This window comes from Nilaparvata lugens, chromosome 13 (genome assembly GCF_014356525.2).
Source record: "Nilaparvata lugens isolate BPH chromosome 13, ASM1435652v1, whole genome shotgun sequence".
NCBI lineage: Eukaryota > Metazoa > Arthropoda > Insecta > Hemiptera > Delphacidae > Nilaparvata > Nilaparvata lugens.
The window spans coordinates 22,325,253-22,342,422 of NC_052516.1; the positions used below are offsets into that span (position 1 = coordinate 22,325,253).

At 30.6% G+C, this 17,170-nt stretch overlaps 1 protein-coding gene across 1 annotated transcript in view; it reads right to left on the reverse strand.

The window, feature by feature from the left end:
* Positions 1-866: 866 nt before the first annotated feature.
* Positions 867-17,170, reverse strand: part of LOC111051976 (probable multidrug resistance-associated protein lethal(2)03659) — a 71,684-nt gene continuing 55,380 nt past the window's right edge. The window contains exons 24-29 of the mRNA XM_039440090.1: positions 16,851-16,978; positions 10,960-11,205; positions 9,347-9,519; positions 7,011-7,140; positions 6,096-6,206; positions 867-5,252 (exon numbers count right to left, since the gene is read on the reverse strand). Coding sequence (XP_039296024.1) covers positions 5,175-5,252; positions 6,096-6,206; positions 7,011-7,140; positions 9,347-9,519; positions 10,960-11,205; positions 16,851-16,978 — 866 coding nt within the window. The 3' untranslated portion in view covers positions 867-5,174. The remainder of the gene's footprint in view (positions 5,253-6,095; positions 6,207-7,010; positions 7,141-9,346; positions 9,520-10,959; positions 11,206-16,850; positions 16,979-17,170) is intronic.

Genomic DNA, 17,170 nt, shown 5'->3' on the forward strand with positions numbered 1-17,170 from the left:
CTTAAAAGGGTTGGTACTTGATAGCTTTTAATTTTAATAGTTTTAATTTTATTAGCCCTATAAAGCAAATTGAGTATCTATATTAGTAAAAAAACAATAACCCAATTACTGAAACATCAATGATTATAACCCACAACTACTGAAACCTACCCAGATTGAATTGTATCATTATCAATAAATTAGAAAGTTTAATAATTGCATAGGTACTGACGATAAAATAGGTAACAAATTTAATTTTCTCCATAATTTACTTCAGCATTGTATAACATGCATGATCTGCGTATGAAGGGTAATTTTTTATTCAATAGCAGATAAATATGGTGAAATAAAATATGCCTGAATACAGTAATCTGGAACCAATACTATAATAATGAAACCAATTATCTATTGCTTAATATTGCACCAAAAACGTTCAATGATTTACCAGATACTTGTGCTGATTTTTTTTAATATGCGCTTACTGAAAAGAAATTTCGAATTTTGGTTGAATAATTACTCTTAAGGAGCATAATGAAATTCATTACTAATGTATTGTATTGCTGTAAGCCATTTTGTTCAAATTTTTTGTATGTAAGTTCAGGTTGTCTATACATTATAACACTTTTGAGATTTTGAGACCTGAGCCAACAATTAATTAGTTAATATCATGATGATATTAACTGTTAAGTAAATTCTTGTAAAAATAACGCCCACTGATATTTATATTATTGAATTTATCTGTTCTTGTAGATGGTACCTTGTCAAGCAGCCTCTTTGAGGTTTCGCTCAAGGTAGCTTATTTATTCAATAAACGTTTTTTCTATTCTATTATTCATGAGAAATGAGGCAAATACATTTAAAAATGTAATGAGTCGAACGAGCGAAAATTTTAACAATAAATTTTTATTTGAAAACCATTTTATCAATTTTGAACATTTAAATTACTTTGAACACATTTTTGAAGCATATCTTTGTCTGGTACAGTTGACATCATACTTCTAAAAAGATATCAAGTTTTTTCTGTATAAATAAATATATTGTACACACTGAGAAAAATAATTTTTATCAGAAAAATCAAATGGAAAGGAGTTTAGCTGATTCACAAGGAGCAATGAGAAAAATGAATAATTAGTTCAAGAGAATGTCTTCTAATTTTAAAACACGATAACTAGTTATTTAAATGTTTTTCAAAATACAGAGACTGTATTTGAAATGATTTTGTTAGAAGAATTCCCCAAAAATTTTTTGGAACAATGAATATTGAAATCTTACTGTGAAATTATTGCGTGTTACATTTTATTTTGATTCTTTTAATCAGACTCTTTCAGAACAGAACCTCTTTTAAAAGCCTCTCTTTTGAACCTCTTTACTTGAACCTCTTTTACAATTGATGATAATACAAAATTTTGAAAATATAATTTAATTGGTGTTGAAGAACACGGAAACGGTAATTAATGATCTGGTGAAACTTGCCTTCTAAAGGATGTTTAAGTCTACTTAACATTGAAAATAAAAACACTAGTGGAATACACCAACTGAATTTAAAACAAATTCTGAATGAAAAAGGCCAACGTTCCTACTGGAATAGAAATTAAGTACCACAATAAATTTCAAATTGATCGTGTAAAAACTAGAACTAACACTAGAAAGAATCACTTGTGACAATAGAAGAGCTTCAAGTTACAGAGTAACTACTACAAAAATAAAAAAGTAAGATTCCATCAATAAGTTACTGGAAAAATATATATTGGATGTAACTTACGTACAAAACTGGATTGAAAATCACTGTAAATGATAATTTTGTATCTTGCACAATTTTACTTCTTTTCGCATCTTGTAAAATGTTTTCTTCCATAATGAAAGTATCACGCTTTCCTAAGACAATTTCTTGAATAAAATTATTTACAATACGGTATTTCGCTTTCCAAAGACATTCTCTTGAATCAAATTATTTACAATAATAAAAAAAAAAACATTTTTTGAGGAGAGCTAGAACAAAATTTGCATCTTTTTCTTATTATCACAAATAGTTTAAGAATATAATAAATGTTATGTGATGTTGAATGAATGATAGATTTTGACACATAAAATACAAATTTCGATAAGGTACAATATTTTAGATAAAAATTGGTATTACAATTACGAACATACAAATACAGTAGCTTAATAATAAACAAATAACTCATTCAATTACACTTGAACGATCTGTACCAATTTATCAATAATTATTTTCAATAACAATATTATTACAATAGATCTACATCAACTGCATTATCTATAACACGCGAGGCACATTAATCATTTGAAAAGGCATGGTTTATACATAAGGCACATATTTATAGTTTAATAGATTTAACACCAACATCTTCCTCTAATACTAAGGTATCTTCTCATAACAGACATTCGCATCATCAAGTAGCCTGCTAAGTTATTTCTTAACAATCTAGCACTTCGTTTTATATCGTAAACAGCACCAGATATATAATAGATATTAAATGTAAGACAAAAAACAAATAAAAATCGAGTATTTTAAAACAGCACCGGGACAATATTAAAAAAAAACGATTTTGGATGAAACATGAACGTTATTGAACATACAATATTGTTGGAGAATTGGATATGAAGCTTATTTGAGAACTTGCAACATTCTGCAAACTTGTCATGATAGATTCAAAAAAATTATTTCAATAGATTTGAAATTATGTTTTTTAGTAAACACAAAAGGGTATGAATTTATTTTCGAAATCAGATTGAGGTGAATTCAAATTCTTTGAAAGAATTCACATTAGGAAATCACATAATAGCTTAAGTTGGATTCAGATTTGATAATCTTGTACAGTATTTTCAACTAAAAATAATTTGTTGTTTTATCAGAGAAAAAAGTAACTTACTCAACATGGATACATAAAGTACTGGCCAGATTTTCATAATTCAATCTCATAAAAGTATTTTGGATTATAAAGGTATTAAGTACTGTGAAATTGGATTTTGCCAGTAAATTAAGTAGTTAAATTATCCAGACCACGTTATTAAGTAACATCAGACTTCGAACCTGTAGCTAATAATTAAGTACGGTACTGAAAATTTCAGAACAATTATGAAAAAAATATTGAACACGAAATTACTGTATTTATCAACATCATGACATAATAATGCATATAATCTCTATATTTACAAAAATATTCAATTAACACTCACTATTTCATATGTTCCTGCGTTACAGTTCCAAACTGAATTAATATTACATTTAAATTAAACAAACGAAATTCTGGAAGATTTTTATAAATTATTTGATGTTGATTATAAAGGAGGATTTCGATCAACAGAGAATATGAAGCATACTTACGAGATATTTGATCAAGATTTTTTCAAACAATGTAATAATACATTAGCATGAATCAAAAACACTATTATAATTGGGTATAACAAAGGAATACAACAACGTAATAATGAAAGGTATAGAAATTTAAGAATAAATCTACACTTCCTAGAACAGATAAAAATTAAGTAAGAGTTGTACTGTTGGATAAATAATATATATATATATATATATATATATATATATATAATATATAGATTACAATATTGGCTTGTGTAAGTTACTGAGAATTAAGATCAGATTACTAACAATAATGAAACACAGTAAACGCCAATTGAAGATGTCTAATAATATCACACCTAAAATCTTCAATTATAAATCATTAATAATTTAATTATAAATTATTTATAGTTCATCAATAATTTTGAAACAGTACTGTATATCGCAAGAATTCTGTTCTATCAATTTCAACTATGCATGAGTCATGATTAAACTTGCTTACAATATAAAATATCATTAAACTTCTTTTAAATATTGAATTCATTTCACAACATATATTTTCTACATAATTTTACTACCGAAAATGACAAAAAATACAAATTGTTTCTCTTTGAACATTATAAAGCTGAGATTATCTAAGAAATGTCTACTATCGAAGAACACAAAAGATCTACAAATTATACTACGAGAAGAATTAAACCAAACTTACAATTAAATGAGAGCAATAAATTTAGTTTTCAAGGGTATTATCATTTGGTCTAGTGAGTTCAAGATTTAATATATCTTGTGAAAATACAAAAATATTGAATAAAACAATATTGGTAGTGATAATTTTCTGAAAAAATATATTTCAATTCAACAGTGCAACAAAATCGTTGAATTTTATAATGTCAATTTCATTTATCTATTTCCTTTATTCGTCTATACAAAACACATATTTGTGTACATATAGTTTTAAATTTCATTAAGAAACAGAATAGACTAAGGCAATCACAGTATGAACTGTATTTAGTTGAAGACTGCATACAGATCTAATATGGGGTCATTTTGAAGCCAGGGAACTGTTCCTTCAACATCTGGACAATCTATATATATAAATGCAGAAGCACTCATAGGCCAACAAAAAAATTAGAAACATTTGAAGATAGTCAATAACTGTTTTGGCCAACCTATAGGATAATACATGAAAACCCTGTTCTAACACTAGATCTAGATCTATTGCATGAATGCAATTTAAATCGAATAATAAATAGTGGCATAAGGTAGCCACTTTTTAGGTACCTAGTAACTCAAAGTAATATAAAATATAAAGGAAAATTTAGCCATCGCCATTCAATTCGAACTCTAAGCAAATTTCGTTCATCTTTGAGAATACATTCAAAATACACTTATAGTCTAAACTATAAAATCAAGTTTATTAAAGTTTTTTTTACATAAGAAATAAACAATTTCTTCATTTTTTCTAGGATATAATTCATAAAATGAGAATCGACTAAAGAAACTAAACACTTATTGAAAAAATAAGGAGGAACATAAAAGATAAGCGTTTACTAATAATCATGAATTAGCAAAATTATTGGTAATATAGTGAGATTCATTCCAAACTGTCACCATCTCAAATAATAGAATCAATGTTTTCTATTCAGACAGTTTGTAGTGAACCTTACTGTATCCCTATAGTTTATAAGAACCGAACCAAGAGATCTAACTAACTCTTCTTAAACAATATTCTTTAGTTTCCTTATCACATTGTACAAATACAATCACAAAACATCACGTGTTTTTATTTTTGTATTTTTCAAGTTTTGGTACATTTTCTAGTGAAAATAGGGGTTGTTTATTTAATTATCAGTAATACGAGAAAAACTCGTACAAATTAAAGATCTGTTACACTGCTGGCTCGTCTGTTATAGATATCGTCTTCGTCATCCTCATCTATGTATTTTTTGTAACACTGAAATACAAAAAGAAAATAAATTGAAATTACATTTATCAATAATTTGAACACAATTCATAAGAATGATTGGGAGAGGAACTATTTATTTTTCACAAAAAAGCTAATTTATACAAAGAAAGATATAATAATGTGTTATTTTTTGAAATTAGGTACCAACTCTCGAATATACCCAACACGTCTTATCTCACAAAATGCATTATATTGTAAGAGAAAAAATAAATGAAATATATATGTGAAAATTTATAAATAATATGTGAATCAAACTTGGAAATTGGGATCATGACCTGATTGCTTGTTTCTATTGTTGGTCAATACATTTAATGTAAATTTAATTGAATGATTGTAAAATTCAAGTAATATAACATTTGTTTTGTACTTCACACTTCCTACAGTAGTGAATTGCAGTAGTAAAATTGAAACAAGAAAAATAAGTTTCATATTGGATTTATTCAAGTAGCTTATTTAATAAATTCTAGCCTATTCACTAATTCTGGTTGGTCGCTATGGCTTCGTATAAAATGGACGATAAGGACAAGCATATCTGACTGGCAATTTGAAGGTACTGGGTTCGATTCCCGGGCTGGCAAATAATTTTAGGAAAGTGGCTCTCATCGAATTTTCATCTAGCTGTCATCCCTGTTCTCAATATTTGTCTTCGGGTGATTTAATTTGGATTTTCCTTTAATATGAATTATTTACTAATCCATAAAACTAACTTAATTTAGTTTGTCCACCAATCAACCAATCAACTCTTCAAGTAACTTACTATAGCTAACCAACTAACTAATTAACTGAGTTTAAGATTTTATTAACTAATACTAAGTCTAAGAGATTACTCACGTCAGCAGCAATTTTGTGCAGAGCTTCGGCAGTTGATTTTCCAGTCTGTTCAACCATTTTGAAGAAAATTCCGTCAGAATTTTTCAAAAGAAGGTAAGGATGATTGTACTCCTGGAAAAGGAACAATTACATCAAATGAAGCATTACTAACATAATATAAAGTGTTACAGCGATTAAAAATTGATTGGAAGATACAGATAGATATTTTGAAGATACATTTTTTTAAATACTGTACGTCCAAACTGAACTGCAATTCATAATTGAATTCATAACCATTCATCAGATGAATAATTAGACTGATGAATGACACTGTGTAGTACATGCTGATATTGTCGAACTTTTATATAATTGTAACAATATTTCTTCTTAATTATATATGTAACAAACGACACTGATGTAAAACATTGGTAGATAAAATACCAAGGCAATCCTTGTGTTATTTTTTCTTCCAAATTTAGGCCCTGACACAGTTCAAAAAGTAGGTTGTGCTTCATTCACTTGTCCAATTTTCTATGTAAACACATATAAATTCATTTTTTGTTAAATTTAGGTGGTTCAGAACCCACCTAACTCAGTAGGTTCTCTCATCTCTCATCATCATAATCAATTTATTGCCCATACACTGAATAAAGATTTTTTCAATTCAATTCAGCACAAACCTACAAGATCATGTGGGCATCATCCTCAGCAAACATTCTTTTTATTGAGCCTTTTACGATTTTATTTGATCTAAATTGCAGCACTCACAACTGATTAAACTAAATTGCAGTGAAAACAAATAAACTGATCAACTGATGAAGGAATGCTTGAATAAAATTGATGGATATACTTACATAGATAAGATATACTCACAACCTAATATACTACAGATATACTTACATACAAGATATACTTACAACATAGATATATACTCACAACAAGAGATCCAGCACTCATAACTAGAACCATATCGGAGTCCATAATAGTGTTAAGTCGGTGAGCGATGGTCAGAACTGTGCAATTCGTAAATTTCCTTCTAATTGTCTTTTGAATAAGAGCGTCCGTTCTGAAAATATAACAAAAAAACTTTGAAAAACATCATTTAAAATATAATTAGCTTGATAGATGCATTTCACCATAGAGAAGAGACAGCGTAAGTATCAGTTGTCTCTAATTTCACTTTGGAAAAACCATTCATCTTGGGTGAAATACAAATAAATTATGAGCTTTAAGGATGATTCCCACAAATCAGTGTTAGCACAAAGTAGAAGGAATATTCCTTCTTCTTAGTATTATCTTCCTTTTCTCTGTGGTGTTAGTGAACGTGACCAGTACAGCGAGAATATTATTCCTACAAGTTCTAATGGGAATATTCATATTAGCTCGGCCGGGCTGAGTATGAATAGTCCCATTAGAACTCATGAGAATTATATTTCACTGTACCAGACAAGTTCACTATTACTGATAAGTGGAGATCCAGCTCATACTCACATTTGCGTGACTCAAATCGCGAAGCGACTCGAAACACGAGCGCTCCAGGTGAGCGTTTTGCAACTACACTGACAAAATACCTAATTCGAAAATAAAAAATGATTGAATAATTCTGAATATTGTCATTTCAACACTCAACACCTAACTTTTCCCTAACCCTAACCTCTTGTAATAATACATGTAATGTATTAGTGCCGGTTGCACAACAGCCGGTTAAGTTGTAATCGTGATTAGTTCCACGAGAACCAATCGGAGAAGCCGTCTTTTCAGAAAAGCCTTCTCTGATTGGTTCTCGTGAAATTAATCACGATTAAAATTTAACCGGCTTTTATGCAAACGGGCTTCAGACTTTGAGCGTAAGAAGTCACTCAAATAGCAAACCAATATTTACAATGTTATTTTGTAATTAAATGGAGAGAAATTAGAATAATTTTGAATGAAAAAACAACTTAATATATGATTATTAATGAAATATGGATGGTACAAATAATCATGAATACTACAAATGAGAAATCATTCCTGCTTTTGTAGTAATTGTACTACTGTTGTAATATGATAGCAGTTCGATGGATTGCTGGACCAACTACCGTTTTCTTTCACTTTCTGCACAGTTTAAGCATACGCTTGGAGTCACAAAAGATGGAGCTATATCTGTAATACCTGTTTCAGTTTGAGTTTGGTTGGAAATTAATATGCAACTACTATTTTATATTATCCTCCACTAAAAATTGTAGTGTACAAAGCCTAGTCTTCTTTGTTCTCCAAATAAATAATCGATATATTATAATAGATTAATTAAATTGATTTATAAATAAGCAAAAAAATTGTAGTGTACAAAGCCTAGTCTTCTTTGTTCTCCAAATAAATAATCGATATATTATAATAGATTAATTAAATTGATTTATAAATAAGCAAATTAATACTGAAACACTAGAATATTGTATAATAATATCAGGAATTTATTGAAAAGTTACATACATGTTTCAACACCTGTGTGACTCACACCGAAGATGACAACAAATAAAAATAAAAATTGAATATAAATAAAAATATAAAACTGACTACCCTCTTTTAAATTACAGTAGAGCTCCAATTATCCGAACTCTGACTATCCGAATCGTCGATTATTCGAATCACTTTCAGAAAAAAAATTTTCCAAAAAAGTCTAAGTGCGCTATTATTCTTCCCCCGCGAAGCCGGTGTTTGCGCGTTCGCTCACTATTGTCCTTCTCTCGGCGAAGTCAGTGTAGGCACAAGACGTTGCTGCCCGAAAACGGATGAAGGCCGCAAAACATCTTACATTGACGGAGATGTTTAAAAACAATTATTTTTATTTCTAAACTTGTACATAAGTACATTTTATTTATATTTAAAACATGTAAAAAATACAATGTTTCTTTCATGTAATTCAATAAAAAAATAGTGCAATATCAAAACGTTTTTTTTTCTCTCTAATGGCAACTTAAAAAAAAACTCCGATTATCCGAATGGGTCCCGGTCCTCATTAATTCGGATAATTGGAGTTCTACTGTATTTAGTCACGTATAATGGCACTGACAATGGCATTATATAGCCGAAACATGTCGTGACTAAATAATTTTAAAAAGGGTAGGCTACTCAGTGTTGAAACATTTATGTAATTTTTCAATAAATTCCTGATATTATCAGACAATAAACTAGTGTTTCATAATCGATAAATTTCACAAAAACAGTATCAAAACAAATAAATAAATAATTGAATAAATTATAAATAATTTTCGAGAAAAATTAGAATAGCTTACTGTGGGTCAACGTTGGCAGTAGCTTCATCCATGATTAGTATCTTGTTGTTGCCAACTATGGCTCTGGCCAGGCATACCAACTGTCTCTGTCCGACACTGAAATTAGTTCCACCTTCCGACATTTTCGCGTGCAATCCACCAGCCAATTCGGACACTGCATCCTTCAAGTCAACCTGCAATCAAAACAAAATACTAAATTAAATCAATTTATTTCCCAGAATGTTATATACAAAATGAGAGTTACATTTACAAATATATATACATATATTATATATAAGGGAATCACGTTGACACGGCTGCAGCTCTGTCTTTAAGAGGTAAGTATATAGGGATACTATTTTTTTAAAATACGATAAACCAATAAAAACAACTGCAAAATATCTGTCTAGATAGTATGTGGAGCTGTGGAATGATACTGCAATAGTTTCAAGTAAAAACGAAAAGTGATTATTTAATTAATTTATTTATTCAGCGTATGATAGATGCACAGCACATATAAAACTCATAGTTTTAAATGCCTTCATACACACTGTATATTTCTAATTTGTTAGAGATGTTGGTCAGGAGAACATGAGTGTGTCTGACCGCCATTTTTGCTAGTCCATTTAGCGCTGAGCAATGATCACCATTTGGAGGTGAACTAAATTGGAAAAAAGTTAGTAAATATATAAAAGATCTTAGCTGGAAATTCACTTAGTGAATCTTACTTTTCCAAGCGTGAATTCCAGAATGATTCTCAATATTATTGATTTCTGATTCTGTTTTCAACTGCTCATTGCATTTCTTTTCTCAATGTTTGTCGTTGAAAATGAGAAAAATGGTATTCTCTTTCAAATAAATTCTATCATTTATTAATTTATACTATTACTTAAAATAAGATTCAATTTTCACATTTCAACACAATGACAATGAACCATTGAACAATTTCCTTCATCATCTTTTCCTATCATCCTGTTTTTATCCTTTTCCACCTTCACCTTCTTCTTGCACCTTCTGTTTCTCCTTCTTATTCTTCTCCTGTCTTCTTTTCTTTCTATTTCTTGTTCTCCTTTTTTTCTTGATGTTCTTCTTTTTTCCCTGTTATCCTATTTTTCACCTTCTACTTCTTGCTCTTTTCTTCTTTCACCTTCTCCTGCCATCTTGTTTTTTTTCTCCATTTACAAGGCCTCCAACTTCTCCTGACTATTTATTTTTCTTCTAGCCCTTTTTCTTCATCATCTCCTGTCTTCTTCTATCTATCCGTTTCGCATGTTTGTCACCATACATTTCTTTTATATAATATGTAGGTTCTTCTATGAGTACATGTGTTTTGAATAATTCTATGTTTCTGAATGCATTTTATGACAATTGTTCATATGGTATTCGCATTACTGTTTATGTCAAATAAAAACAAACTGAAAGTTTAATATCAAAGCACTTTTTCAACATATATTTTTATTTTCACAATATGTTTCAATTTTTGTATGTGAATAAAAGTAGCCCTAACAAGAAAGTGATCACTGAAGATGGCCTATCAACCAAAAATGAATATGATTATAACAATATTACACATATTATCAACTTAGATTTTTTAGTTACTCAACTCTTAGATAAAAATCAACTTCGTCACTGACCTCTTCGAGAGCATTCCACAGCACACTGTCAGGATACTCGCCGAATGGATCCAGATTCTTGCGCATGGTGCCCGAGAACAGGACCGGCTCCTGCGGGATGATGGATATTTTCGAACGCACCTCGTGCAGACCGAGCTGAGCCGTGCTGACGTCATCAATGAGGATGTCGCCGCTGGTTGGAGTCAGTCGGAACAGTGCCGCAATTAGCGACGACTTGCCAGCGCCGGTACGACCTACTATTCCCACCTGGCAAATTGAAAAAGACACAAGTTTTGAATTCCTTCAGAAAAATGTAAGTTTTTTAACATTTTTTTGCTTTTCATATTACTTCTTTGAATGCCACGATATGATATTTATCAATATAGATAAAATAAGATAAATATTATATGCTTATATTATTACTTACTACCTAGTTAAAGAGTGACAAGAAGATGAATACAAAATTAAGGCTAAAGTAATCATTATAATAGTTTACAGATAGAAGTTCATGAGAAATTGCATTTATTCAAATGCTAATGAGTTAATAATTATTATTAAACAAAAATCCAAATTAAATGCTGTAAATCACCCCGGAGACTTCTGCTACTGCAAATATTGACAACAGGGTTGGAAATTCAATGAAAGATACTATCCAAAAATTATTTGCCAGCCCGGGAATCGAACCCGGTACCTCCTAATTTTTGGATAGTAGCTTTCATCGAATTTCCAGCCGTGTTGTCAATATTTGCAGTTCGTTTAATATTAATGATTAATTCTAAGTAGTCTTTCTGTGTTGTTGTGAAGTTGATGTAAAAATTTCTAACATTATGAATAATGATACTTCTAATTTAAATAATAACATTATGAAAGATATCCATATTGATAAGAACTTCTTGATATTAGATGTGGAATATAATCATTTAGCTTCACACAACTTCCAGAACGGTACCATAGGCTTAAGCCTAAAACAATATTCCAAACCCGTTTTTACAAAACAACAAAACCGTTTTTACAATAATTTGCAAAAACTTCGGGTTTTCCGAAAAATCTTTGTTTTGCTTAAATAACGTTTTGCATAACTATTTCAACTATACGATCTTAATTAGATCCAGTTTCAAAATAAAACAAATAAAGTATACGAGAAAAAAATACAAAATTCAATTTTTAACTTTTTTATAAACATTGAATTGGTAACTGAAGATTTCAAATTACAATAATTGAATTTGCCCGAAAATTCAATTCTTTCTCAATTATTTCTTCTCAACAATATTTCATCACTTCTTGGTCCACACTAAACATCTACAATATAACACAAATCGAGCATATATAAATATTTCGATAACAATTTTCAACTCTTCCACCTAAATTAAACCAGAGTCATGCATATAAATATTTCGGAAACGCTTTGTAATTCTTCCACCTATCACCTCCACAATCATTTGCACCTTTCTTCGACATATCCGAGAAATTTATCGATTTCGACTCATTGACATTCACTAAAATCACAGGCGAAACAATATTTATTTGCAGAGAGGGCTCAGAAGTATCATTGGATTCTTTTTCAGACTCTTCCATTGTTTCACACATTTTTCCAACGTTTTCTTGAATATTTTGATGATTTTTAGATCTCCCAGAAACTTGTAAGCGACGAGATTTTGGAGGAAATAATTGCGATATTGAACGATGTATCCCACCTAATCCTTCCTTATCAAACAAATAGTAATACTTTGAAGCATTCTGAATTGGTATCTCTAAATTTTTCCTCAAAATAACTTCTACACCGTTGTCAATGTTATATTTAATCAGGTCACTATTATTTTTGAAACTTTTGTTGTTTTCAAATATCTCACTGTTATTTCTAGAGTTTTCATAATTATTTTCAATCCTTTCAATGTTATCTCCGATATTTTTTAAATTTCCTCTATCACTTTCAAAGTTGTTATCAAACTTATCACTGTTATTTTTGTAAGTGTTGCTGTTATTTTCAATTATTTTATCACCGTTATTTTTCTTACTTTCACTTTTATTTTCAACCCATTCTCTGTTATTATTTTCACCACCCAATTTCCCAGCAATAAAAGTTTGGTTAGGAGTACTTTTTTCAAAACCTTGACCACTAACTTCCTTAAAGCTCAAAAAGTTGCGAAATATATTTTTGGATTTTGATGGGTTTCCAAAAGAGTAAGTTGTGCCTAGTGATAAAAATGTCAAGAACACTAGTAAAACTTGTACAAAGAAATACAAAGTAGTATTCATTGCTCAAAAATAAAATTATTTTAAATTTGACATTACATTTTGTTTACTTTCATACAGTTTATTGAGAGGTTACTGAATAAACTTACGAGGCTACCAACATCAAAACTTAATTTTCATCATAATGAATAATATAGTTCTAAGTATATATAAAAAATATCAAACAATTCACTGCCAATCAATTTTAAGATTATCTTTAAAATGAATACTATACAGCTGTTTGAATTGGTGCGTATTTTTCTTTCAAAGATTTATGCTTACATGAGCCTCAGGATTTGTGTACATAATTGAGAGGATAATACATAATTAATATCGGGGCACCGAGCTTCGCTACGGAGTATATAAGCATAGAAGCATAGTTTATATTTATTTATTGATAAACAGAATATAAGTCTTTAGAATGATTGAGGAAGGACTAACAACAGGCACAGCCTAAAACTGTTTCTTTCCCGAATTTTTATTTATAAACTACTAGTAGTTCTGTGAACAGTAGACCTCGCGCTCAGTGAGTTACATTGACCTGTTGTTGTTTTTTCAAAAATTAGTAAATAATTTTATTAATTTAAATGTCTAGAAAAATCCTAAATAACCATAGAGCTTTCTGTCCTATCGTACCGGAATGTGAGTGTAAGCGCTGTTATCAGGACTGGCTGCAACACTGTCTACAACGTTGATGGAAAGATACATTTTCAAGATGTTCGATGTTTTTGAACGGGTAGTATTAAATTCCACTAGACAGCTGATTTATGATGAATAATTCTATAGTCTGATTTTTACTCTAATATTGGCGTATGAAGGCGGCTCCTTTTCCTTTTATATTATCCTTGAAATGCAAAATTTCAAAAAACCTTGTTTATACGTCGACGCGCAATTTAAAAAGGAACATACCTGTCAAATTTCATGAAAATCTATTACCGCGATTCGCCGTAATTGCACAACATAAAAACATTTAAACATTAAGAAAAATGCCAAACCGTCGACTTGAATCTTAGACCTCACTTTGCTCGGTCAAAAAATAGTCCAACCAAAAAGTAGGTTATGTTCCATGCACTTAAATTCAGGTCCAATTTTTAGTCCAAACATAAAAATGAAAACCGAAAGTTTGAATTTAGATTGTTTACAAACCAAATTGAATAACAAAATAACACTCACTAAACACTTAAAACTGTAAAATAATGATTAACTTTGAAATGTTATATATACTTTAATTTAGAATGATTTACTACGTTTGCTACAATATTTGTTAATATAAATGAAAAAAAATGGATCTTGAATAAAATAGTTGACCGAAGCGAAGCTGAGGTCTTAGTTTCGACTCGATCGGCTTTTGTCTGTTAGTTTGTTTGTTTGTACCGCAGTTACAGTCGCAGTTATTGTCCGATTTGGATGAAATTTGGTATGCAAGTTCTTTGAAATAAGGCGCAGAAACGTATGTGTAACGATTTTTGGTAAGACCTCCGGTTTTTTTGTAATATTTAAAAAACCGTAGTTTAACCTCAAAAGTTACTTTTTCGTATCTTTGAAGATACAGCAATTCATGTTCCTACTTTTTCGCATCCGCTGTAACCAGGGTATGGTGTCCAAGGCGGTTAGAGCGTAATTAATCACACTGTGGGACCCAGGTTCAAATCTCGTTCCGACCAGTTTTTTTGCAGAAGATACTAATTGTTTTATCTTATTCTAATAATATATCATTATAAAATTATCATTATGACTATATAGAATAATTAAATTGAATCATCTTATTATTATTAAATTGATTTATCAAATTGATTGGATAAATTATTTGAAAAAAATCTTTAATATCAATACATAAATAACTATTATTATCTATATTACAGATAACTCAACTATTTTATTTGTGGACAATATTTAACATTTCTTCAATCTCCAACTTCTTTTATTCATAACTATCAGTTATTATTTTAGTTATTTTTTAACTGAATTTTCAGTTTATCAGGTACAATAATTATTGTATTGTATGCATTTTTTTGTGCATTTTTGTGTCGCTCTACAGTGTCAAGTCTTTTGTTTTCCTTTTGGTATGAGATCGGAAACCGATTTGTGAGCATTCTGCATAGGCTTAACAAGCCATAACATTGAATCCACTTTTCATGATAAACATCATTAGCAGCCTCCTGTCATTGTCACCAACAAACCCATCTTATTTAGAATCATTTTCCATCTCACCATCGTCTGTGAGACGATTCATCATCTAAATTGCCTACTGCATATTCAATTTTTCCGTCAGTTGACCGATTTCTTATAATTAATTATTAGAAAAGTTGTAATATATGTTTGTTTATATTGAGAATATGGATACGATATAAAGGTACCTCCTTGATAAGTCCGGTGTCCCTGCAAACAGTGTCTCTAGCACTTTCAATGGGGAAAATAATAGATGACATGGCTAAATCTTCACAATATACTGTACTTACTGGCCCTTCTCATTAGATTGAAAGTTGTATTCATGAGCAAGATCTACTGTTCGCAGAACTACTATTATCGTTGGTCATGTCAACAAATTAGATATTTTGATCACGTCGATTAGAATTTTTAGATAATATTTCTCGTGAGATAAGCTGATAAGATAATTGATTGCAATAGTTCAACAGCAGAACATAATTCTATCTCTCTCCCACACAGGCTCTTGTATCTTCCGTTATCAACAGACGACGAAATTATCATGTGTTTTTCCAAGGATGAATAATTATTATCCTTTCCATGTCCTTCAGCGAGTTTTTCCAGGAATGAGACCTGGTGCAATCCAAAATGTTCCAAATTTCGTGAACATCGTTAGAGCCGTTTTCGAGGTCCGTTGGTCCATAAATATATAACCAAATAGCCATATCCTGGAAATTAATATGCAGAAAACTAAAGTGATGGTTATGTCCAGGAGGCCAGTGAATGATGGAACACAGATACAGTTATCAGGTAGAACCTTTGAGAAAGTGAAATCATTCAAGTATTTGGGCACCCTAATAACGGAAGAGAATAATGTAGCAGAAGAAGTGGATGCTAGGATAATGTCCGGAAATAGGGTGTATTTCGCCCTGCAGAATATCCTGAAGTCCAAAAATGTGTCAAAAAAAGGCAAAATAAAAATTTACACAACAGTTTTAAGACCAATAGTGACATATGGGGCCGAAGCTTGGACATTGACTACACGAGAAGAAGGTCTGCTTCAGAGATGGGAAAGAAAGATTTTAAGAAGAATTTTTGGAGCAATCAAGGAAAATGAAATATGGAGGATGAGAACAAACGAGGAACTAGGAAGATTGTTCGAAGAGACCAGTATTTTATCTGTTGTGAAAAGTATGAGGCTGAGATGGGCTGGTCATGTGTGCAGAATGCCGGAAGGGAGGGTGCCAAGAATGGTGCTGGAAGGCAAACCCGGAGGAAGAAGATTACAAGGAAGACCAAGAAAGCGGTGGGTTGACGATGTGGAAGAGGATTTGCGAAGACTGGGTGTAAGAAGATGGAGAAGAACAGCAGAATGTCGAGAGGGGTGGAAGGATGTGGTTGTGAAGGCTAAGGCTCTACATGGGCTGTAGTGCCAATAATAATAATAATAAATAGCCATATAAATGACCAAACATATAAATATATACAGAAATTGCTCGCTTAATATAATAGGATACTAGATATTTTATACTTGCCTTATCTCCAGCTTTGATGACAAAGTTGAGGTTTTTGAGCACCGGTGGCTCTTCATCCACATAACTCAGATAAACTTTCGAAAACTCGATTTTTCCTTCGCTTGGCCACGTTGGAGGTGGCTTCTTTTCTGTTAACAAAAATTGATAGCTTCAGTCAAACTATGAACTAAACAATGAACACTTGATAAAAACTTGTTAAATCTTTCATAATTCTTTTGGATTAGGTTGGAGACAACTATGAATCAAACTGGAGTTAACTATGAAATATTGAAATTTATTCATAACACTGACACTTTACAAACAAAATGAATGAACTATTC